Source organism: Halichoerus grypus, chromosome 3 (genome assembly GCF_964656455.1).
Source record: "Halichoerus grypus chromosome 3, mHalGry1.hap1.1, whole genome shotgun sequence".
In the NCBI taxonomy this organism is placed as follows: domain Eukaryota; kingdom Metazoa; phylum Chordata; class Mammalia; order Carnivora; family Phocidae; genus Halichoerus; species Halichoerus grypus.
Genome location: NC_135714.1, coordinates 121,282,844 through 121,306,697, shown reverse-complemented (window position 1 = coordinate 121,306,697; position 23,854 = coordinate 121,282,844). Strand labels below are relative to the sequence as shown.

Genomic DNA, 23,854 nt, shown 5'->3' with positions numbered 1-23,854 from the left:
TCTAAGATTAGTCTTTTAGTCATCCTTACATTTTTCTGCCTTCTTTCCTTCTCACGGGGCCTCTCCTGTCTGTTGACTAAGTAGACTAAGTCTTGCATTACAGATTCTACCGCTCATCAAAGATTGGCTAGACTCCCAGTAAACCAGCCTAGTAAGTCTGCATAAAATGGCATGAAATCAAAAGATATGAATTCAACGGAAAGCTCACTTAAGTGAATCACTTGATGTTTTGAATGCCTCCATTTCATTATCGACTAAATGAGAATAATTAATACATATATGCCAGTACTTCAAAGTACATTCTACCATTATCTCACCAGAGAAAGGAAGTTAAATTTTCCAGTGTCAGTTTCTGTACTGAGAAGATGTCACATTGCACTTACGAATGTGAGAATGATGGATAAGATCATGACAGTGTGCACTTTGAGTTTCTCAAGAGACTTATATTTCTCCTGTGTACAAACAAGTCAACTTATTGATCCAGTTAAAATTGATCGTAAAGCTCTTCCTATAGTTTGAACCAACCTGCCTCTTTTGTCCATTCACTATATACTCTTTTCTTCTGTCTCATCCTGTATTCCTTCATATAGCTATCTATGCTAACTTTAATGAATTGTTTTCATATAATCACTGCTTATCTGATAATCTCTTTTAAAAAACATATATTCCTTTGTGGAATACTCTGATAGAGATGAAATCCTGAAACCATCACTATTAGGATAAGTTCATTGGTCCCACAGTGAGGAGTAAGGTAGATATTAAAAATCTAGGGCTCACCTTCCCTTTTGGAAATAAATATCACCTAAATTAATATGGTGATGACTCCAGTTACATCCAGTAAGGAGCCTAACAATTAAAGGTAAATAAAAATTAGTTCCAACTTTTAATTAAATATCAATGAGGAGACAACCAGCAACTTGCAATTTTACTTTTTAAATCCTTTTTTCTAACTCTCTAATTCACTCTATTGAGCATGCCACTCTCTCAAACATTCACTATTTACTACTATTACTATTACTGTTCACTACTTACTATTCTCCTTTTCTCAACCACAAGTGCAAGGTCTTTGTTTCATTCTGGTTTACCTTTTCTCCCACCTTTATTTCTTCATGCTTCCAATTCTGCACAACAAAACTCCAGATAAAGCAGAACTCGTCTTAGATGTCAGGTAAGGGGGAGAAACTCAAGACCCAAAGACAAAATTATCTGTATCAGGTGGGTCAGAAAAGAGAAGTCTGGCAACATGGGTAGATTAATATATTTTGTTACTATCAATAAATATATGAGAATCCCAGGTTATAAAACTAGAACTCACTTCAAGTCAAAAAAGGAGCTATATGAATGGAATAAAATGTAGATCTTGTATTCTTTTTTTTTTTTTTAAGATTTTATTTATTTATTTATTAGAGAGCGAGCGAGAGAGAAACAGCATGAGAGGGGGGAGGGTCAGAGGGAGAAGCAGGCTCCCCGCCGAGCCGGGAGCCCGACGTGGGGCTCGATCCCAGGACTCCGGGATCTGAAGGCAGTCGCTCAACTGACTGAGCCACCCAGGCGCCCCTAGATCTTGTATTCTTATTACCTCTTTCTTTTTCATTTTGGAGCCTCCTAAAGCAGCTTTATTTCCATAATCTTCTTCCTCTACTTTACCTCATCTATAGCTTTCTTAATACCTCAAGAGTTCTTTATTTTATTCTATATAGTATGAAATATTCAAGATCTCATTCTTACTTGCCTCCAGGAGCCTAAAGAAGTCATGCCAAGACCTTGGCTATTGGAAAAAATCCCTGTCTTCTCAACTGTCCCCCTGCTTTGTTTTGGCTATCATTCTGGCAACTTGGGAGTCAATTCCTTCCATGTTATCAGAAAGTGGAGGAGCATGGAAGTGCTGAACTTCTTCTGGAGATGGCCTTGTTCCACATCTGCATCTCTGTGCTGCCATTTGGCCTTGGCATATTTCACTGGCATCCTGGCTCGTACATGGTCAGGGAGCTGGGATACTGGAATTACCTCAAAAGCTGCTTCCCTTTCTGTCCTAAGCTTTGAGAAATCCATTCATGCTTTGGTTTTCAGACTTTTTGTGTGTAATGTGTGGTCTCAACAGGACTTTTCTTGCTATTGTTCTTGTCAGAGTAAAATACAGGGACTTGGAAGTTACCTTGGGAAAAAGAAAAGGCCGCCATTCACCTTCCTTCAGTGCTAAGGATCTAGGCCACTTACTTAAACACAGGCATGAGTATTCCAAGCAGTACAACTGGGCTCACAAGAAGACTGAGCTGGGTTGGGGGTGGGGCGGGTTGAGGGGCTCCAGGGTAGTTCAGCCAGTTAAGCTTCTGACTCTTGATTTCAGCTCAGGTCATGATCTCAGGGTCATGAGATCGAGCCCCACATCAGGCTCTGGGCTGAGCTTGGAGTCTGCTTAAGATTCTCTCTTTACCCCTCCCCTGCTCATGCTCTCTCTCTCTCTCTCAAAAAAAAAAAAAAAAAAGTTTGAGCTGGGGAATCTGTGTCAAGCTGCTTTTTATGCTCAAATTTTCTACTATCTGTGCATAAAACTATCTCAGGTATCTGAGGAAAGTAAGTTATTGAGAGTCATCTACCTACAAACCATCCCCCAACCCTTTGATATGACTTGAAACTGTGGAGATTCAGAAATCAATCATGACTGTTTTCTTTAAAAAAAGGAAAATAGGAAAAAAATATTAATATGTTACAATTCTACTCTCCTCCCTGCACAACAGATTCCATGGCCTTCAATGTAAAATAGTGAGTAAGGAAATTCCTAAAGAATTTTTAACACGTTGCTTTTATTTTAACAATTACTTTTAAAGTTTGTCTTTTCATTTGCTATGGGTGATGCAACCTTGAAATTCATTAAAAAAAAAAACAATGAAAGTGTGTAGGTCAAAAATATTCAGCTTTGTTCAGGTGGGGAGTTTGATATTTGATTTCTTATATTGCCTTTTTCGTCAATTGTTAAGTTGGAAATACAATTTAAATAAAGCCAGTTTCACTGGGGCTTTTTTCTATATTTTTCAAGATTTTACAGCATCTAAAAGCACATAATTTCCAATTTTAAGACATCTCAATGGCTTTCACCTAATTGCATCTGTTTGCTTGCTAGTACATTTAACTATAATTATTTCAGAATTAATTATAGATAAGATTTGATATCGCAGAATATAGCATTAACCAAGGTGGACTGAAAGTATTGTTCTTTCTATGTTCATTTTTCATACTTAGAGGTACAGGCCCTTCTAACTTGTTTCTTTTTTTTCATTCTGATTATTACTAGGTAACAAATTATCCCAAATTTACTGATATAAAAATCAGAATCATCTTATTTGTGCTCACAGATTCTGTGGGTTAGGTGTTCAGATAGAACATGTAGGGATGGTTTATATCCACTCCATGATATCTGGGACCTCCACTGGAAAGAAGATTGGTGGGGAGGGGGAGGGGGTCACTTATGGCTAGGAACTGGAGTCCTCTGCAAGCTTCTGCACTCACATGCTGACACCTGGACCATGCTGACTCCAGGGCTGGACTTGGCTGAAACCATTGAGTGCAGTACCTAAACAGGAGCCTCCATGTGTTTGGGCTTCTCCCAGCAAAGTGCCTGGGTTCTTACAGGGAACATCTCAAAAAAGGGAATACAGACAGCCAGGTTCCAAGAGAATCAGACAATAGCTGCATAGTCATTTATGACCTGACCTCGAAAGTGATGTAGCATCACTTCTGCCATACTCTGTTAGTCAAGACAGTCACAAGCCCACCCACTTTCCAGGGGAAAGTATATAGACTCCACCTCTCAATAGAGGGAGTGTCAAAAAATGTGGAGCCTCACTGTAGAAGTGATTGATGTGCTGCTTTCCAGAGACATTCTTACTTATTTGTCTTTTTCTCACTTCTAAAGCAACAATACACATTTGCAATAAGGCTGGCCAATGTTAAAAATGCTTATATAGAGGCGCCTGGGTGGCTCCGTCGGTTAAGCATCTGCCTTTGGCTCAGGTCAGTGATCCCAGGGTCCTGGGATTGAGTCCCGCATCAGGCTTCCCACTCGGGGGAGTCTGCTCCTGCCCCCTGCTCGTGCTCTCTCTCTCTCAAATAAAAATAAATAAATCTTTTAAAAAAATGCCCATATAACCATGTGTTTCACCTTAGCATGTTTTTTATTGCAAGCGACAGAAACCCTGACTCAAACTGGCTTGAACAAGAGACTTTATTAACAAAACTGAAAATTCCAATGGTAAGGCAGGCAGCCCTTCAAGGGAAAGTTGTTTCATTGGCTTAGCAGTATTGAAAAGACACTTTCCAGCCCTACTTCATCACTCAGCCACTCTTAATGTTGACTTTATCCTACATCGGGCCGTCTCTTGACTAAAGGATGGCAGGCATGCTCAACTGCCTGCTCAACCAAAGATAAAGAGGACTTTTCTTCCCTCTTCAACATTTGAGTCCTGAGTTTCACTCAGCAGGGGCAGGACAGGTCACTTGCATACCCCTGAAATAATTGCTGAGGTCACAGTCAAGTTCTGAGTGGCTTAGTTTTCGATGCCCATCCCTGAACTTAGTCCTGACTTCAGAGGGGATAGGATTACATCAGTTGGCTTCAGAATGAGGATATGATTGATCCCAAGTAAATTTTGTGCCTGCCAGGAAGTGGGAAATGGGTGGAAAGGTGCTGGGAATTCCGCTTTCATTGCAATTTCATCTTGGAACCCTCTCAGGCAACATAAAGTCGTATGACCATGAGGTGATGAAGCTATTGCCTTGGCCTCATTAGCATCACAGATCAATCGGCTAAGAGTTTACAGTCCTATTCCTATTCACTTGTCAGCACCCCACCTTTGATTCCAGTCAATGTCATCTTAAAGAAACCCCATTTGACAGAACAAGGAGAAAACTGGTATAAAAAGTGACTCTGAATTTGGCTATTCTGTGCCATTGGGGAGTGGTAAGAGACCAGTCACAGGGTTTGTGATAGTTTGTAATTCTGATCTTTGTGTGCACCTGTATGCACCTTACTTTGGATAAATTCTGAGTTTTGCCTGAGAAAGTTGGCATCCTATCTGAGACCGTGAATGCTTTCCTAAGAGCTACGAATGTCTTCCTCTGTTTTTCAGAGTTGACACAGAATTTAACAGTGTAGGCACTTCTGCCAAGACTTTTATTAATTGTTTTCCACTTCAAGTCGATGAAGCATGGCAGGGTTATTGTTTTCATTTTTCAGTTGACAAAATAGGGACCGAGGGTTAAGCAACTCACCTAAGACCACATGTCAAAGCAGGGACAGAGTTGGCATTGGAAGTCACTTTCCGGGAATCTTGGCTCCGTGCTTTCTCTAAAAAAAAAATTATGAAAGTTTCACACAAAGAAAAAAAAGAACAGATCGTAAGATAATACACACTAGGGAACCCATCACTTGGCCTCAGAAATTTTGTAAGAAAAAATGCAGATAGAAGGAAAGCCCCCTTTGCACCCCTTCCAGTTCCAATCCCTCACTTTCCCTTCTCTGAGAAAATCAATATCCTGAATTTGGTGTTTTACATTATCATACACATTTTTACCCCACATGTATTATCCATAAAAAATATGGTAGTTTTGCATATTTAACTTTATATTATTACTGTTATTTTGCATGAGTCCTATAATTTTTACTGTTTTGCTCAACATTCTCTATATTCATGCCAATATATACATATATAATTAGCAAGCTTATTGATTCTCTCCATGATATAATATTATATTTCATGATTATATAACAGTTTATCCATTCTCTTTATGAACACTTAGATGGGTTTTTTGCTGTTGTTTAATATTATAAACAATAAATGCAATGAACATTCTTGTACCTTTCACCTGATTACTTTCTTGAACCCCATTTGAAAAAAAGAATACTCTTATTGACATAGGTATGGAGATTCAGTTACCCTGTCTAAATTCTGTGCTAGAGTAATGCAGGAATGAGTAGACAAAGCAAGACTTATTGGCTATATTTACATTTGAAGAGATTCATTCTAAGTTTATAAACCAATCCATATTCCCTGTTTACCAGGATTTTCAGTTGATTTATCAAGATCTGTCATTAAATCTTGAAATCTCACTCACTAATCCACAAACCAGTCATTACTAATGATACTTCCTGCCAGAACCAGACCTGAATTTCTGTAACCTCTAGGATTTTTGTCAGATTGAAAAAAAAAAAAAAAAAAACTGGCGGCAACCAAAGTATTGAATTGGTAGAGATGTGCTGTGAATAAAGCAAGTTTTATCATTACAGAAATAGAAATAGTGGCCTGAAAATTTTAAGAACATCAAAATAACTTCCTTCTATAAAGCGTGCCCTGGGAAGAAGGGGTGAAATTTCTATGGGACATCATGCCTGTCTATCCTAAAGTGCTATCTTTATGGGGTAGAAATAGGCAAAGGATGACCATTTATTTTCAGATCCTTATAGTCTGTTTTAAATGACTGATTAAAAAACCTTCATGTCAATAATGAAACTAAATTATTTTGAAAAATCATTGTACTTTATTCTGGATTCTCAGAATTCTGAAGAAGCCGGTTCATTGTGTTAATACTGGAACTGCCTTTTAGTACCACCAGCTAACACAGATTTGGGGGAAATTGCTGGTATAGGAATTTGGAGACTGGATTTTTTTTTTTAATTTCCTCTGACTATGAACCTTGGGAAAGTCACCGAAGCATCTTAGACATGGGGTTGCCCTAAGTCAGTAATTTGCACATTTTTTATGCTGACTCCAGGTTGTTAGATCAATTTTGAGGGTTAGGACAATAATAATAAAAATCATCATCATCATCATCACATGGAATAGAACGGAATATATTCAGGGAACAGTGTATGTGATTAAGGTATTATTTCATAAAATTCTTACTACAGAACTGTGTGTGTGTTTTTGCGTGTGTGCATAATGCTGCAGGTAAAATTTGTATTCTGTATTCCTTTCAAAAACATTCGAAAGCCATTTATACCAGGTGACTTCAGAAAGGACCTCAGGGGGGCACCTGGGTGGCTCAGTCAGTTAAGCGTCTGCCTTCGGCTCAGGTCATGATCTCGGGGTCCTGGGGTCGAGCCCCACATCAGGCTCCCTGCTCGGCGGGAAGCCTGCTTCTCCCTCTCCCACTCCCCCTGCTTGTGTTCCCTCTCTCGCTGTGTCTCTCTCTGACAAATAAATAAATAAAATCTTTTTTAAAAAAAAGAGAAAGAAAGGACCTCAGGGACATCTCAGATATGGTTATGTCCCTATTAAAATTCCCTAGTTGCTTCCATTTTTTTTTTTTTTAGGATGAAGCCCAGAATTCCCAGCATAGCAGAAAAGGCCCTTCATAATTCCTGCCTCTGGGACCAGGCCCCACAAGGACATAACGAACTATGAGCTCCCTGCTTTGACAGTACTGCTTCATGTCTCCACACATTTGCTGACAGTTTTCCTGGGCCTCAGATGCTCTCTGTAGCCACGAAGCATTATCGTTGCTAGAGACCCTTCCCTACCCAACTCTTCTTTATGGAACTGCTTACTCCTTCCCTTGGGTCTCTATTATTATTTTTTACTGACTTAATGCCATAGCCCACAGTACACTTCACTACAGTTAATGATGGTTTAAAAATCTATCTCCCCCTACTGAACTGTGAAGACTTTGAGGTCAGCTCTTTGTATCCTAAGAATTTGGGTTCTTTCCTTTTCTTATGCATATACTGTGTTCTCCCTTTCTCTCAAAATAAGTTTATTCTTTAAAAACAGCACACATTTATTTTAAATGTCTCAAATGACATGAAAAGGCAGTTGAAAAATCACTCTAAATCCTACAGCCTAACAATGACCGATGTCTCTATCTGCCTACGTGCATGTTTAGAGAGACATAAGCACCCACATGCACACATGCACACACACACGTGCACACACATGCAGTGTTATACAAATAAATTCATTCATTGATCTGACCAGTTCTTCCTTTCAACGATGTCAAGGACACTTTCCCTGTTAATGATATACCTGTACATAATTTTATATGGCTGCTTAAATTTTAGTTCATTAAAGGCAATGATGGTAGACCTGACTTCTTGTTTCTTTTATTCCGTGAGTATGAATTAGAAAGTGGCATTATTGTCCTTACTTTCTTTGGTCGGCTATAGAGTCTTGAGCTGGTTTTGTAACTGTCTTCAAGGCATTCCCTTATGCCTTCTTCCCTTTATCTTTGGGCTGTGTCCTGTTAAAATTTCTGTATATCAGAGAGTCTCCTATCAAGCAATGTGATGTTTTTAGTCAAACCTTGTCTGTCTTAAGAGAATCATCTATAGTTATATCGTAAGGGTTTGACTTTTGATGGTTTTTCCATTTAGAAACTAATACAGTGGAATCATGCATATATTTTATATGAATATTTTTAATCTCATCACCCTAACATAAGGATGCATCTCAATTGTACCTGACCTTCCCCTATTCTGTGGTCATGAAATTCAAGATGATACATAACTGTTTTCAGTGGGTATTTTTATTTTACCAACCACTTTCACTCTTTGGCAGATACAGATTGCTAGTATAGGTCATTAGGATACTTCCTCACTCTCTGGAGCTAAGATCAAGAACTACTCAGATTTATTATTTTAATAAAATGTAACATCTGGTACAGTTTTGGAAAGTACAAAGTCACACTATGATTACAGCTTATTTGTATTGTGTGTGTGTGTGTATGTGTGTGTGTGTATGCATGTGTGTGTGTGTTTGTGAGAGAGAGAGAGATCTGATTCAGGAATCTATCAGTTTTGCTTCACTGTTACTGGAGAGCTTACATACAGTCCATGTTATTTTTATGGATTTTCTCCTGTTTTCAAACTCAATTAAAACTCTTAGGAAGTCTTCATCCTTCGGGTTGTAGATTCAACGTTAGAGCACATTTTCATACTGTACAGCATTAATCCGACAACTCTCTTAGAAAGACTTTTTGTTTCCATCTCTATATTCTGATCTTGACCCCATCGCACCAAGTGTCAGGGACATTTATGTCATGATGTGCATTGCCTTAGGTTTTAATATAAAATGTGTGCCATTTATTACCTGTGCTTTAGTTATTAGTAGGTAGAGATCTGAGCATCAGTCATTTCTGGCTCCCTATCTAATTATCTCATATAATTAACTGTCACCTCTCATGTTTTCCCTCTTTCCATGCTGTACCTGTCCTCCTCAGTAGCAGTTGTTCTCAACCAGGATAGATTTTGCCCTCGAGGAACATCTGGCAATGTCTGGAGACATTTTTGATTGACAGGAAGGGTACTACTGGTTTCTAAATGGTAGAGGTCACTGATGCCGCTTAACATCCTGCAATGCAGAATATAGGTCCATTCCCCGCAACGAAATGTAATCCAAGCCAAAATGTCTGTAGTGCTAAGGTGAAGGTATCTTGCTGTAGAAACTGACTTCCTGTGTTTTATTTGAACCTTCAGATTTCTTCCACCCCTGAGGTGTTCAGTTTAAAGTATCCTCTTGATTCAGACTAGCTACTTAGTAGCAGAAAGTGGTTATATTTAGATGTAAAATTATATCTCATGTCTCATCTGTGTCATGCTTTGGTTGAAGGGAGGCTGCCGTCATCATCAAAAATGTTTCCCTTGTTAGTAAAATAATAGTATATGAAAACTGACATTACCACAATAGCACAGAATACGTAAAGGAGGAGGCTGAGGCATATTTCTAAGTAAAGAATAAAGCTGGAGAGATTAATATTTATGATTATCCTCAGATTAATAAATATGATTATCTTCAGATACTCTCTGCTCCAAATGTTATTTGTTGTTATGGAAAATTTGTACATAAATTGAGCAAATCTCCATGGGCAGCTTAATACTAACACGATCCCCCTTTCTTTCTCCTTTTTTTCCCCAGACATTTCACATTTTCAAGAACAAAATGATTTAAAAGGATTACTAGAAAATCTCCATCAAAATATCCAAGCCAAAAAAAGAAAGAATGTAGAAATCATGTGGTTGGCTGCAACGGTAAGCACTCTCCAGCCAGATCTTTGTCCTTGTCACCATGATGACCAGCAAACATCATAGAGTATTTGCTGTGTAGGGTCCAATCTCTGCACTTTGGGTTACCAGATGTCATTCTCCATTATCCAGGGGATTAGGCATTTTCAATGCTGTCGGTAATTCTATCAATACACTAGAACACAAGATGGAAGAAGATGCACTCAACAAGAAAGATTTTTACCTATTGGCTTTTCTTGTATATCCTGGATGTTGTTTGACACTTTGAGGCTAAAATGAAGTGTCTGTGATTTTCTTGATAGTCCATGTTTGTGATGTCAGTCGCCCATATCAATCAGGATTTTGAAGTGCCACTCTAGAGACATATGGTGGCAACAGAATGTGGTTATCAGATCTTTGACTCATGGCCTCAGTAAGGCTCCTGGACATCTTGTTCAATTAATGAGCTTTTAAATGCGTTTGTTAATTTAGATATTAGCATAGAATTTATTACTGATGGATTGCTCTTGGGGTAATGAGCTATATTTTCTATGGTTCTTTCTCATTCAATGACACCCTCAGGGCAGAAGTTCTGCCTTATTTCCTGCCCCAGGTTTCTACCAGAGTGAGGGAGAGAATAATGCCTGTATTTTTGAAACTCTTGTCTGGCAACCATTCAGGCATAGCTCACATGAACTTATGAATTTTGTTAAGCGCTCAGACCCAAAGATCCTTTCCTAATGCAAGAATCTTTTCATCAGAAAAGGCCCACATTGGAGATCTTTATGATGAATGCCATATTTGTAGTTCCTATACAGTGTTGCCTTTGTAATTTGGAGTTCGGTAACCGATCTCCTAAAATAACTCTATTCATTCTGTATCAAGAGCATTTAAAACAAAGCCTTGTCCCTATTGCCAGTGTTCAATTATAATCCAATATTACTTACTCTCTTCTGGGAAAAAGGAATGGATAATTTACCACAAGTCTATATAAAATAATTTACCAAGAGCAAGGCGGAGGAAAGCTGCTTTAGCTTCCCTTCATGCCCTCTTGGAGCCCCAGGGAAGAACATCAAAGGTAACAATATGAAACATTGCTTTCAGGCAGCTCATTTACACTGGTCCCATTTAGCACCATACTGCATTACAGGAGGGTTGTTTTTAATAGTTTTTCCACCAGTGGTGGCTGCTTTTTATGTCTTCAAAGACTGCTGTGGTTGTTAATTCTCACAAAAATTTCACAAAGGTAGGTCATGAGCTATTTTTGCTATTTTTACTAATAATGGGATAACAGGAAGGTAATTTGATCATTTACCAAGGCTTTCTGACAACTTAGGAACATATACATATGTCACTATATACATAACATGAATTTGTGTGTCGATTGATAAATGAAAGATGTACATGTGCAAACACAAATGTATATTTTCTCTTAGTTTATGTAGTTTTACCATTTGAATGTATAAAAAGGTTTTCCCATAAATCTCATTCATTCCTGAAAATTCTTTTTTGAAACTTAAACACTGACCAAATATGGCTTTCTTGCAGCTCAACTGTTGAATGGATGATTGACTGCCTTGATAAATACATGGCACCCATAATGTGCAAATTTAGCATTATGTAGGAACACTGACATTATTATTACAGCATTTCTGTAGCTGATACCTCAGTTTCAATATCCTTTTTGTAAATCAAAGACTTGGATAATACTTTTAAAATCAAGAAATATAGAAATTCCTTTTGATATTTTCCAAAAAGCTTTTATTTGTCTCTATTTCATTCTCCTCTCTTTTAAAAATCTATTAATTATATATTACTGTGTTAATATTTTACATTCTCATTGAAAAAATATAACACTATTTGGTTTTGTCTTGTTCAAATTTTAGAAAATAAAAAATGAGAATTTAAAGAGACCACATGCCAATCAAGTGTATTAAATTAAATTCATATGGTTCAGAGGAGCTGTAGAAATAAGGAAACCAAGACCCAACCTGCTCACTCTGAATTGCCTCTGCCTCCTCTTTATGTTAAATGTAGAACATTAAATATCCTTAGTAGGATGGCTGTATATACTAGAGACAACACATTTTAAAGAATATTCATTCTTTTTAAAAATCATTATCTAGGGGCGCCTGGGTGGCTCAGTCGGTTGAGCGTCTGCCTTCAGCTCAGGTCATGATCCCAGGGTCCTGGGATCCAGTCCTGCATCAGACTCCCTGCTCAGAAGGGAGCCTGCTTCTCCCTCTCCCTCTGCCACTCCCCCTGCTTGTGCTCTCTCCCTCTCTCTGTCAAATAAATAAATAAAATCTTTAAAAAAAAATCATTATCTCATAAGTGGCCATTGAGATCTATATTTCATTATTATGAATATGAATAGCCAAGTCTTTGTTGTTTTATATTAAAAATGTTGAAATACTCTTTATTTGAAAAGATTAGAGTTTTCCAGATGAAAAAAATATTTTATGGTGAAATCTTGCTATCATATTTCTCTAGTCACTTACATTGGAAGTAGTGAGAAAGTACTAAAGGTCTAATAAGGACTTGTAAATCCTAGTGTAAGTATCAGAATCACAATTAAAACATGGTAAAAACCCTTGATAAACTGTGTTAGTATATCTTTTCTTCAAAGCAGATTAACTGTTAAGGCCTCCTTGATGGCAGGTAATAAAGCAAGACTGTATTATATCACATTAGATTTATTTTAAGTGCATGTTGATTAACATTGTTGATACTAATGTAGTGTTGGTCTCTCATATCAGAGCCCTGCCATGGGACAGGGAAGAGAAAGGAAGAAAGGAATGGAATTATTCACCTGCTAACAATAAGGCAATGAGACAAGAGATTATTGTGGCTCAGAGATTTTTCTCTTGAATTACATTGGGATAACAAAAAGAAAGAATTTGCAAAAAGAAACAGAATAGAAGGGAAGCTAAAGGCTTGGTCCTTGGCATTAGGCAAACCTACATTAGCATCCTGGCTCTGTTCAGTTGTGCCCAAGTTACTTAGTCTAGCTAAGCCTCAATTTCGTCATCTGTAAAATAAGAATGATTACATCTTCCTCCAGGATTCATGTGCAGTTATTGAAAGAGCAAATCTAGGGGCACCTGGGGGAGTCAGTCGTTTGAGCATCCAACTCTTGATTTCGGCTCAGGTCATGATCTCAGGGTTGTGGGATCAAGCCCCGTGTCAGGCTCTGCGCTTAGCTCAGAATCTGCTTGGGACTCTCTCTCTCCCCGTCCCTTTGCCTCTCCCCCCATCATGTGTGTATGCGTGCGCTCTCTCTCTCTCAATAAATAAATAAGTACAATAAATTATTTTAAAAAATAATTGAAAGAGCAAATCTATATGAAATTTATTAGCATTATACCTGGTACAGTAGATATGCACTTAACAGCAACTCTTTGGTGTCCTTATTTTTACCAGTTGCATTGATGAGTGGCTAGTGGTTCACTTATCTGCTTCATGGCACCACGTAGATGTTTGAAATCCCATAACCTAAAGCCAAAACTCGCAAAGGTTTCTTAAATGTAAAGTAAGAAGATGTTAGCTATTTAGCATTCAAACCAAGTGTCTGATCCAGGAAATCTAGTTTCATTTTCCCTTCACAATTAAGGTGTTGCTCCTAAGTAATGATTATTACTGTCATCCACTACGGCTCAGGCCCCCTTTCAGGGCAGTGACCATCTCATATGGCTTCAACAGCCCCACACCTCACACGTCACATACAAAGAACTAAATAAATTCAATCTGTTCCCCTGGCTTTTGAAATGAAAAGATAATGTATTTCATTCGCTAGGGCAGGTTGAACCAATTGACTATCATAAATTCACATAAATTTGGCGTGTTTAGATAAAAAGTGTTTATAGATGAGTCCGACACTTTAGAGTCATCTACAGATGGGCAACGAGCTGTTTGTGTGTCTGTGTTGCAGATTTGTCGCAAACTCAATGGCATTCGTTTCACCTGTTGCAAAAGTGCCAAGGACAGGACGTCGATGTCGGTGACTCTGGAACAGTGCTCTATCCTGAGAGACGAGCACCAGCTACACAAGGACTTCTTTATCCGAGCCCTGGATTGTATGAGAAGGTAGCCTGCATGTCTGCAACTTTCTTTCTTTTAAGGCCATTTTAAAGTTTGGGGGCTTTTGTTTTCCAAATATATATTTTACTGGCAGACTAAATAGTGACTTCATTGCATTTCCATGGCTCATAGCTCATGGCATGAAAGATAAAATAATATTAAGCATTCCCCCTACTCATTTGAGGCAATAAAAGAGAACGTGGCTGGATTTTGATAATAGCTTATGAACTCATTTAGATCTAAGTTTTAAAGGGCTCTGGTCCTTTCATATATAACTTGAAGAACAATTTCTTTATATATTAGTAATTATGAAAATGTGCAAAATAAAACTCTGTCGTTATCCAAAGAAAATCTCTCCCGACCGCAACTGATAGGTGATCCTCCCAATGTTTTGTAGGGTCTCCGGGTCGGTCACCTCCTTCCTAAAATTATTTTCACATCACTCATCATAAAGGTGGGATGACACAGATACTTTAGAATAGAGAATTAATATTGTTCCTCTGCCGACATTTAGAATGCTATGCCTGAAGTCATGTTTCTTGATTCATTTCCACAGTAATTAAATCTAAAGTCTAAGCCATAATGGGGAGGAAAAAGTGTCTCATTCACAGTGTCTGTCAGGAAGGACACATGTTAATTAAAAAGTTAAACGTAATTGTCTTTTTGCTGCAAAGACCGGCTCAGAAGCACACCAGATAGCATGGGACAGACTCTTGTATTTCCAGAAAGGAATGTCCTGTGATGCTCTAGAGAGGACAGCTTCTTATCTGGCATATCATTAGCTACCCCCCTCCTTTTTTTTTAACGGCTGCCGTCTCTCAGTGGGGCTGTGGACATTTGCCTGCGCATGCCCTGTGCCTGCATGCTTTCCCTGCTACATGAGAGATTTCTGGAGCCCTCTCTGTTTCCCCATGTCATGTCTCTTGGCATTTTCATTGTTCAGTGGAGTTCTATTATGATTTCTTGATAAATGTATGAGGATGTCTTCATGGCCTGACATGAACATCTCAGCCATATAAAATGCACTTGGTTGTTATAAAAAAAACTTCTTTTAAAAATAATCTCTCAGCACTAATGGGAAGAATTCAGAAACTGAAGCTGAAATCTTCTAAAGTGCAGAAAAAGAATACAAATATCACTATGGTTAGAGCAAAGGTACTAGGTGGGGAGAAGAGAAACACATGATATTATAGGCCAGATACACACCAGAGGACTACAATGATTCAACAAACACGAATTATCTGGAAGATGCAATTGTTGTTTATTTAAGGCAGAGATAAAAGAGGACCCTTAAATTAGAAAGATGATTCTTTCAAATTGGTAAATAAAAGGTGTATCATATACATGTTAAAATACAAAGCTAGATAGTGTGGTATCGCATAAAGTTTGTATAGAATCGACATTATATATGTAACGTACTTGCTCACGACATAACATGTATAGGGTTCATTTTTGGATTGTTAAAAAATGTAAGGTCTAATAATTTTAATCTAAAAACACTGAAGATCTTAACTTCTATACCACCACTTCTCTGGGGGATCTATATATATTTATATTTATATACATATTTTTTTATAAATTTCAAATCTGTCAAATTTATCATTTGGTTTTGTGAATGCACGAGAGCTGTGTGAGTCTGTGAGGGCACGCACGTGTGTGTGTGCATATGTTTAAGGGAAATAATATATGTCCTTTCCTTTAATAACTGCCATAATTTTCTTCTTTGGGTATTCTGTATTACAGTACAAGCCTATTGGTTTATGAGTTCTGGCAATATACAGTAAGTGAGAGCATGGGGTTTGGGAGCCAGCTGACCTGAGTTTTAATGCAGCCTATATGCCACTTACTAGCCATTGGCAAGGGTTTTTTGTTTTGTTTTTTTTTAAAGCTTTTATTTATTTATTTGAGAGAGAGAGAGAGAGAACAATGGGGTGCAGAGAGAGGGAGAAGCAGACTCCCCGCTGAGCCGGGAGCCTGATGCAGGGCTGGATCCCAGGACTCTGGGATCATGACCTGAGCCAAAGGCAGATGCTTAACCGACTGAGCCACCCAGGTGCCCCAGCCATGAGCGAGTTTAATGTCTTACTGCCTCCTACCTAGCGCCTTAGGCAAGTTAGTCAACCTCTTGATTCCTCAGTTTCCTTTATCTGTAAAACAGATGTGATAATAATAGTAGCTCTTCGGAGGAGTGTCTTGAGGATTAAATGAATTGATATGTGTAAAGTGATTACACAGTGATTACTGTGTAATATTTGTTAAGTAAATAAAAAATAAATATCGAGAATCATGATGTTAACATTCTGATCTCAGGTACAGTAAAATCTAATCACTATGATCCCTGTAATCTTTGTGAATATATTATGACAAGTTTTGACTCTAATACCGTATATTAAAATAAAGTCTACTGCCAATTCTTATAAATAAGGTTTCAAATGCAATGCTTTATCTATTCAAGAGAATAGTTCTTTAAATTCCACCTTAAAGTGTGCATATGTTTACAAATGCTGTGCTAATTATGGATGGATTGTATTCATTAAAGTAGGCCTGGGTAGGTTTCTTGTAAGTATTTTTATGTTACTGTGTATTATTGTATTATTGTATGCCCTTGGAATTTGAGTCATAGATTTGAGATCAAAGAGTCAGTCTAGAAATCTAGTCAAATCTGCTTTACTTTATAAATAATGAAACTGAGCTCTAGAATGTTTTGGCAAAGACTATTGAGACAGAAAGTGTTAGAGCCAGCTCTGGAACATAGATGCCCTTGTTATATTTTAATGTTATTTTCTTTGTACCAAATGAAACAAAATACTATCACTTAAAATTATTTGGTAATGTATTTGACTCCCTCAAATCTGTTACTTAAAATACAGTTGACCCTTGACCAACACAAGTTTGAACTGCATGGGTCTACTTACATGTGGATTTTTTTTAATAAACACAGTACAGTAAATGTATTTTATCTTATGATTTTCCTTATAACATTTTCTTTTTCCTAGCTTACTTTATTGTAAGAATACAGTATATAATACATATAAAATACAAAAGATATGTTAATCAACTGTTTATGTTATCAGTAAGGCTTTCTGTCAACAGTAGGCTATTACTAGTTAAATTTTAGGGGACTCAAGTATTATACATGGATTTTCCACTGTGCAAGGGTTTGGTGCTCCTAACCCCTGTGTTGTTCAAAGGTCAAGTGTATTATATAAGTCATATAAATCATTAAAAACCATGTGCTTTTAGGAATTTGAGACTGTGTGTAAGGCTAGAGAAATCTGGGGGCACCTGGGTGGCCCAGATGGTTAAGCGTCTGCCTTCGGCTCAGGTCATGATCCCAGGGTCCTGGGATCGAGCCCTGCATCAGGCTCCCTGCTCAGCGGGGAGCCTGCTTCTCCCTCTCCCTCTGCCTCTCTCCCTGCTCATGCTCTCTCTCTCTCTCTGTATCTCTGTGTCTCAAATGAATAAATAAAATCTTAAAAAAAAAAAGAAAGACTAGAGAAATCTGCCCCAAATCCTGAGACCTTGAAGAGCAGACCCTAGTTTTAGAATATGAACTATTTAATTTCAGCCTTATCTATTATGTGCGCCATTGTACTGGGGCATTGAGTGCAGTGTCTGGTCCAGAGTAAAACAAATATAAATAGGGATTGAATAAATGAAGAACAGTCCACATAGGAATTCATTCTGCTGCCTTCTGTTTTTCACAACCATGTAACAATTTTGTCTTTTTTTTTTTTAATTATGTTTTCAGTTATATTCGAGATAGCAATTTAGTTCTTACTTTTACGTCTAAGCCTTGTTTCCTGGGGTTGTCGTTCGGTGTCCGTAGTTCAGTGGTTAATGATAAGCCAGAGGTTGCACTGCAACAGCTCAATCCAGTAAAGCTTCCAACCTCTTTTGATGTGGATTGTGGATTGTGAACATATTCAGAGTTCAGGAGTTTTCAAACCTGCTCTGCCTTTTATTTCCACCAGACCTGTTAGGTCCTCCTAGTTGGCCGGGATGTGTGAAAGTTTATCAAAACCCTCCATGGCTCTCTCATTTTTAGGATCTCCGGTTAGATGAACAGATAGTCATCTGGGAGTGGCCCCAGTAGGACTGCTGTCTCAGGCTAGCTAAGAGGTTGACTGTCAGCATCCGTTTGCCTGCAAGAGCCCTGCTGTTTTTGGACAATGCCTGGGAGCGGCATTTTCCGCTGTCCGCATTCAGTGCAGTCCGGCGCACCGCCCGCCCACCAGAGTAGAGCTTGAGCTGAGAGGGGCAGGAAGACCACACACTTCCCCTCCGCTTCCCCACTGTGGGTAGTTTTCCAAGAAGCAACAGTTCTCAGCTTGTTGCTTGATTTCTGTTGATTACCAGGGTCCTGAAATGGTTGATTTGACTGTATTTTCCATTCTCATCGTTTTTTGGGAGAAAGAGGATTTGTAGAACTCCTCGGTCTGCCATCTAGGAAATCCCACCCTCAGACAGTGGCTTTAAAAGGCGCCTCAGACTGCTTCTGGGGCTTTTTAAAACTATCTATCTTTGGATCCCATATGATTTATAATTGGGAAGATCTGAGGTAGATCCAGGGATCTAAATTTTTTAAGAACTTTACTAATATTCTGGGACACAACCTTAGATTTTAAAAAATCAGTGTTTTAAAGGACTTTGATTTTTATGCTTTTGAAAATATTGGTTTTTTACTTTATTTAACATCAGTTGCAGTTTATTTTACCACTGAGTTATTCTAACCACCTTTCAGGCTATTTGCTCTGGATTTTTTTAAAGTTCACCAAGGTTATAATATCATTGCTGTTTTTTGGGTTTTACTTTTCCTTATCTATATTAAATTTTTCTATTGCATTGTGCTTCTCTCTGTAAGTTTCAGATTATTTATGGATAAATGAAATGTAATAGATAAAGAGAAATAAGTAAAGCTTCATTTGGCTGCTTAGTCAGAAACTCCGTCAGCAGAATAAGCTCCATGAGAGCAGGTATTTTGGTTCTCCTTTGTCCATTGCAGTCTTCCCAGTACATGCCTAGTGATAGTAGGTTCTCGATAAATACTCAATGAATGGGTAGATGAAGGAATGAATAACACAGGTTTCTAAAATGTTCAGGTCATCTATATTAGGAGTTTTGTGCGTACATAGGCATTTAGAATTAAACATGAAATTATTACTCAGTTGTGACATATTTATCAACAAAAGTTCCAGAAGATGAAATTGAAAGCTTTTGGAGACATTATGATACCGATTCAAAAACAAACAGGCCACAAAAAACCTCTTAACTCATTGTCTGAATCCACCCTTTGTACTATTTTCAAAAATGTCATTCTCTTTTCCTACATAGCCAATATTACCCACAGGCGCACACTCCTGATGCGTGCCTCTGGTTACGGTCTGCTTGACTGAGTAGCAGAAGGGCCTATTCGAATGAGCCAAGTTAGCAGAGTAACTGGAAAGACCTGGCTCTGTAAGGAACTCTTGGTAGTTGCCTATACTGCAAGACCAAAGCAACGATTCTCAACCCGCCTTAGAAACCCCGGGGGACTTGGGGGCTAAATGGCAGGAGTCCCTCCCCAAACCAGCTTCTGGGATGGAGACCAGGTGGCGAATCACTTGAATGAAGTAGACCTCATTTAAACCTGCCACCCTTCAGTAACTTATTTTAATGGCTTTGTGGTAAGACTATAAACCTGGTATATCTATCCTTTCCTTGAGTTTTGAAGTGTACGTGTATTGACAAATTCTCCCTTGAATCCTCTTTAGTGGAAATTTACAAAAATGGTGGCAGCATAATTGGCAGATTGTTTTTAAAAGAAAGGGATAATGCAGTATTAGCTCTCAGTTTTTGGTTATGGAATCTCCATTGATGCTAAGAGCCATTTGGTCCCAGTGCATTTATGGGAAGCATTTTTAGTAAGGACTTTTAAGCTTGTATTTCATTAATAGGCAATTAGGAGTGGATTTTAAAGTACAAAATTTGACTGGATTATAAAATGTCATGCTTTATCAAAAATGATTGTGCTGGGAAATTTAAGAGCCACTAAAAAGTATATGAAAATGAAAATGCAAGTGCCCTCTTATTTCCTTTAACAGGAACCCCAGGATTATGTGTGTCCACAGTGTAACACTGTCACACCAGAAAGGGGTGACAAGTGTACCTATTATTGTCCTTATGCTACATTACTCTGCAATCTGTCATTCTATAATGGCTCCTTAAAATTAAGATAGTTGATACGCCATTAGTAAGATTAATCAGGGTTCATTTCAGCATACAGCGTATTTGTCATCCTTTAGATACAAGGCTTTCATCACTCTATTTTAGTAAATATTGAATTCATAAGAGAAAGACTGAAAGGCTTATCAGGCTTGTTGAGTTTTATGTTGTTGAATGGCGTATTCTCAACATGTTGCACCTGAAATTTGTTTTTATTTCCTAACTGATGAAATGTTCTGCTTTATAAATAAGTGCCCCTTAACCGATTGATGTCTGTCAGTAAGGATTTTATTTCTAGCTTACTTCTTTGTGGGTTTTACTTTTGAGTCATGTAGTTCATTTGTGTTAAAATAGAAAACTTCTTTTCTTGGTCTTGTTTTCACTTCATCTTCTTTTCCTTTACTTTTGTTGGATTGTATGAGTCAGAGAAAAGCTGCTATTATTTCATATTCTCTAATATTTCAAATATTAAAGTGAATAATAAGCATTGTAGGCAGAGGTAATTGAAGCTTTCCGTTATGTCCTGACTGCCCGAAAGGGCTGTCTTTGTGTAGAGCAGCGTAAGCGGGAGTAGTTTTCCCGTTAGCACCAAGTGTTCTCTCTTCCCTGGAGAACTTCAGTAGTGTATTTGCTGCATTCCTTCAGTCTGTATCTGTGACGAATAACAGCAATAAGCCCAGATGGAGTCACCTTCATCGTAGGGTTGCTAATAGTTATGTGAACACTGACCCCATTAGGATGTTTTTGCTTCAGTTTACCGTAAGGTGAGATAGTGGCAAAGAATACACTTTTTAAAAATCATGCTGGAGCAAGGATCCTTTAACAAGATATCCACAGATGTACCACAAAAAGGGAACTGAGCTTATTGGAGAAATCAAAGAATGACCTACAGAAAAACTTTCAACTTCCTGAACAAAACGTATGTGCTGATTTTAGGTAATCTTCTTTATACGTTTATTGCATGTTGTATTGTTTTGATTCTAAAAAAGTCATGATTTTTAGGTCTATTTCTTCTTCCTAATTTGTGTTGTGTAGAGTATTTGTTTTCTACTACTAGTGCCATGGGACCCTGTGCTTGTCATCCAGAGCACCTACCAGCTTTGCACACACCTTCCCAAATAAGTCACTTCTTTTTTTTTTTTTATGTTATGTTAGTCACCATACATTACATCATTAGTTTTTGATGTAGTGTTCCATGATTCATTGTTTGTGTGTAACACCCAGTGCTCCATGCAGAACGTGCCCTCTTTAATACCCATCACCAGGCTAACCCGTCCCCCCACCCCCCTCCCCTCTAGAACCCTCAGTTTGTTTTTCAAGTAAGTCACTTCTTTCAATTCTTGAAATTATTACCTGATGGCCTAGAATTATAAGCATATGGAATAGAGGTTTTTTTAATTTTGTTTAATAGAAACAAATATAAATGAATTTAATTGAAGTGGATTTAACTTCTGCCACAAACATGAGTTTTTTAAAGTCAAGAAGATCTGCGGTAGAATCCTTATTCTAACACTCATTGTCTGTACATCTTTGGACAAATTTATCTCCAGGCCTCAGTTTCCTCATCTGTAACGTAGGGGTAACAATCTCTCTGTGCTGTGGTGGTTGTGTTAAATGAGATCACTAACTGAAAGTCTCTGTGCCCAGTGGTATCAGGTGGTCTGCTTGCTCCCCATGTTCTCCACGTCGCCACCTGCCCTGCCTATTCTTCCTTAGCCCAGGTTTCTCCTCCATGCCTCCTCTGATACTCCTGGAATTAAGTTTCCCTGGTCTTTAAGGTCTTAGAAGAAAAGCCCCAAGAGTAATACTTGGTTTCTAAAAGGCTTAAACTCTCTCTCAATGACTGTGGGCTAGATGGTTTGGAAATCTTGCGAGAACCCTGCCAATGGTATCAGGAGAAATCTAGGAGCAGCCAAGCCTGGAACAAAGGGTTAGTGACCATATGCCATCCCAGAGAGCAGTGCCTCAGCATTCAGGGAGTAGAACTTGCGTGTGTCCGACCTCAAATGCCCACAGACTTCACTAGTGATTTAGGATATCCAGTAAATAACAAGCCAAGAACCCCACCTCAGGAGATGGCCTGGGCAAATATACCAGTAACGTAAGTATGTCATCACCATATTCAGAGTCAAAAGTTAACATTTATTGAATATCTTCTACAGCAGAGTACCATGCTAAGCAAAGGGGAAATATGCATTTGTAATAAGAACAAGAGCTAGTAATCAATGAGTTCTTGCTATGCACTAAGAATTACATTAAACATTACATTCTATAGGAGGAACCTCTGTTAATTCCCATGGGGATAGTATGAGATAGAGGAGTCCACATGCCTAAAACTTCTATTACTGGAGTGGATCGGAAGGGAAAAGAAATCACTGTGGGCAGGGGTGCTCCTGGGGAAGGTAGGATTTGAGCTGTATCTTGAAGATGAATATGATTTAGGGAAGCAGCAAGGAGGAGTTAGGAGTTCTTGACTAGAAATATCTAAGTGGGTGAGGTAAGGGTACTGTTTATGAATTCATCACATTTGTTGAGTGTTTGTATTTACGTAAACCATCATGTGTGGCACATCCAACAACTCATTGTCTTCAGCAGGTATCAGGTTTGTTTACTACATTCTGAGTTGTTCCTCTCTTTGAAGGGGGTGTTCGGGTTCAGCAAATATGTGGCTACACCCACTCACTTCCTCACTTCCTCTACTCTTGCATCTCAACTTTTCAGGAGCAGAAACAGACTTTCTAGATTTTGGCACGTCTGAATGATGTGGTTTCCACTTATCACTTAGGCCTGGACCACCCGCATCTCTGGCTTTTTAAAGGAAAACAAGCCCTTTCTAGGACTAGTTCCTGCTACACCTCATTTTCCAAGTGCAAAAGCATCAATCACCTCCCTTATTGCCCCTGTGTGGCTAGTCCTCTCCTTTAACATAGTATTCCCTCATATGAATAGACCATAATTTATCTATTCCCCTATTGAATTTTAGGTTGTCTCTGATATTTTGCTATTACAAACAACAGTGCAGTAGCCGTACTCATGAGTGTATCCATGAATACAAGTATGAGAATTTCTCCAGTATAATAAACATAAAAGTGAAATGGGTGGTAAGATATTTATTTTTCATTTCTACTAGATGTTACCAGATTGCTCTTCAAAATAGCTATACTATTTATATCCCTCAACCCATGCACCTGTGTTCCCATTTTCCACATGCCCAAATATGTGCATTGGATAGGTTTTTACTGATCTGATGGGTAGAAAGTGATATCTTGATTTAATTTGTATTTTCCTGATGATAAGTGATGTTGAATATCTTTCTAAACATTGATTGGCCATCTGTGTTTCCACTTCTAGCATCTCATCTTTATTATATGTTTCGTATATTGGAGGTTTGCATATAATGCCAGTTATGAAAGGGTTCTAGCATATATGAACTGCTGATTTATTGTTTAAGTCAAGTTCTAGATAAGAGAGCTTCAGGAGTGATAGTTTTTAAAAATATTTTTATTTGTTTTGTTTTGTTTTGTTTTTCCAAAAAATAAAAGCACAGTGGAGTAGGCCAGAAGGGTCTCTTGGGTTTGG

The 23,854-nt window shown here is 38.2% G+C and overlaps 1 protein-coding gene across 6 annotated transcripts in view; it reads left to right on the top strand.

The window, feature by feature from the left end:
• The window catches only part of INPP4B (inositol polyphosphate-4-phosphatase type II B), an 802,990-nt gene that overhangs the window by 741,597 nt on the left and 37,539 nt on the right, over nt 1-23,854 (top strand). For 5 of the 6 annotated variants that reach the window (XM_078069263.1, XM_078069261.1, XM_078069262.1 and 2 more), the window contains 2 exons: nt 9,906-10,018; nt 13,923-14,077. In XM_078069263.1, coding sequence (XP_077925389.1) covers nt 9,906-10,018; nt 13,923-14,077 — 268 coding nt within the window. The remainder of the gene's footprint in view (nt 1-9,905; nt 10,019-13,922; nt 14,078-23,854) is intronic. The other variant, XM_078069264.1, reaches the window with a different exon arrangement.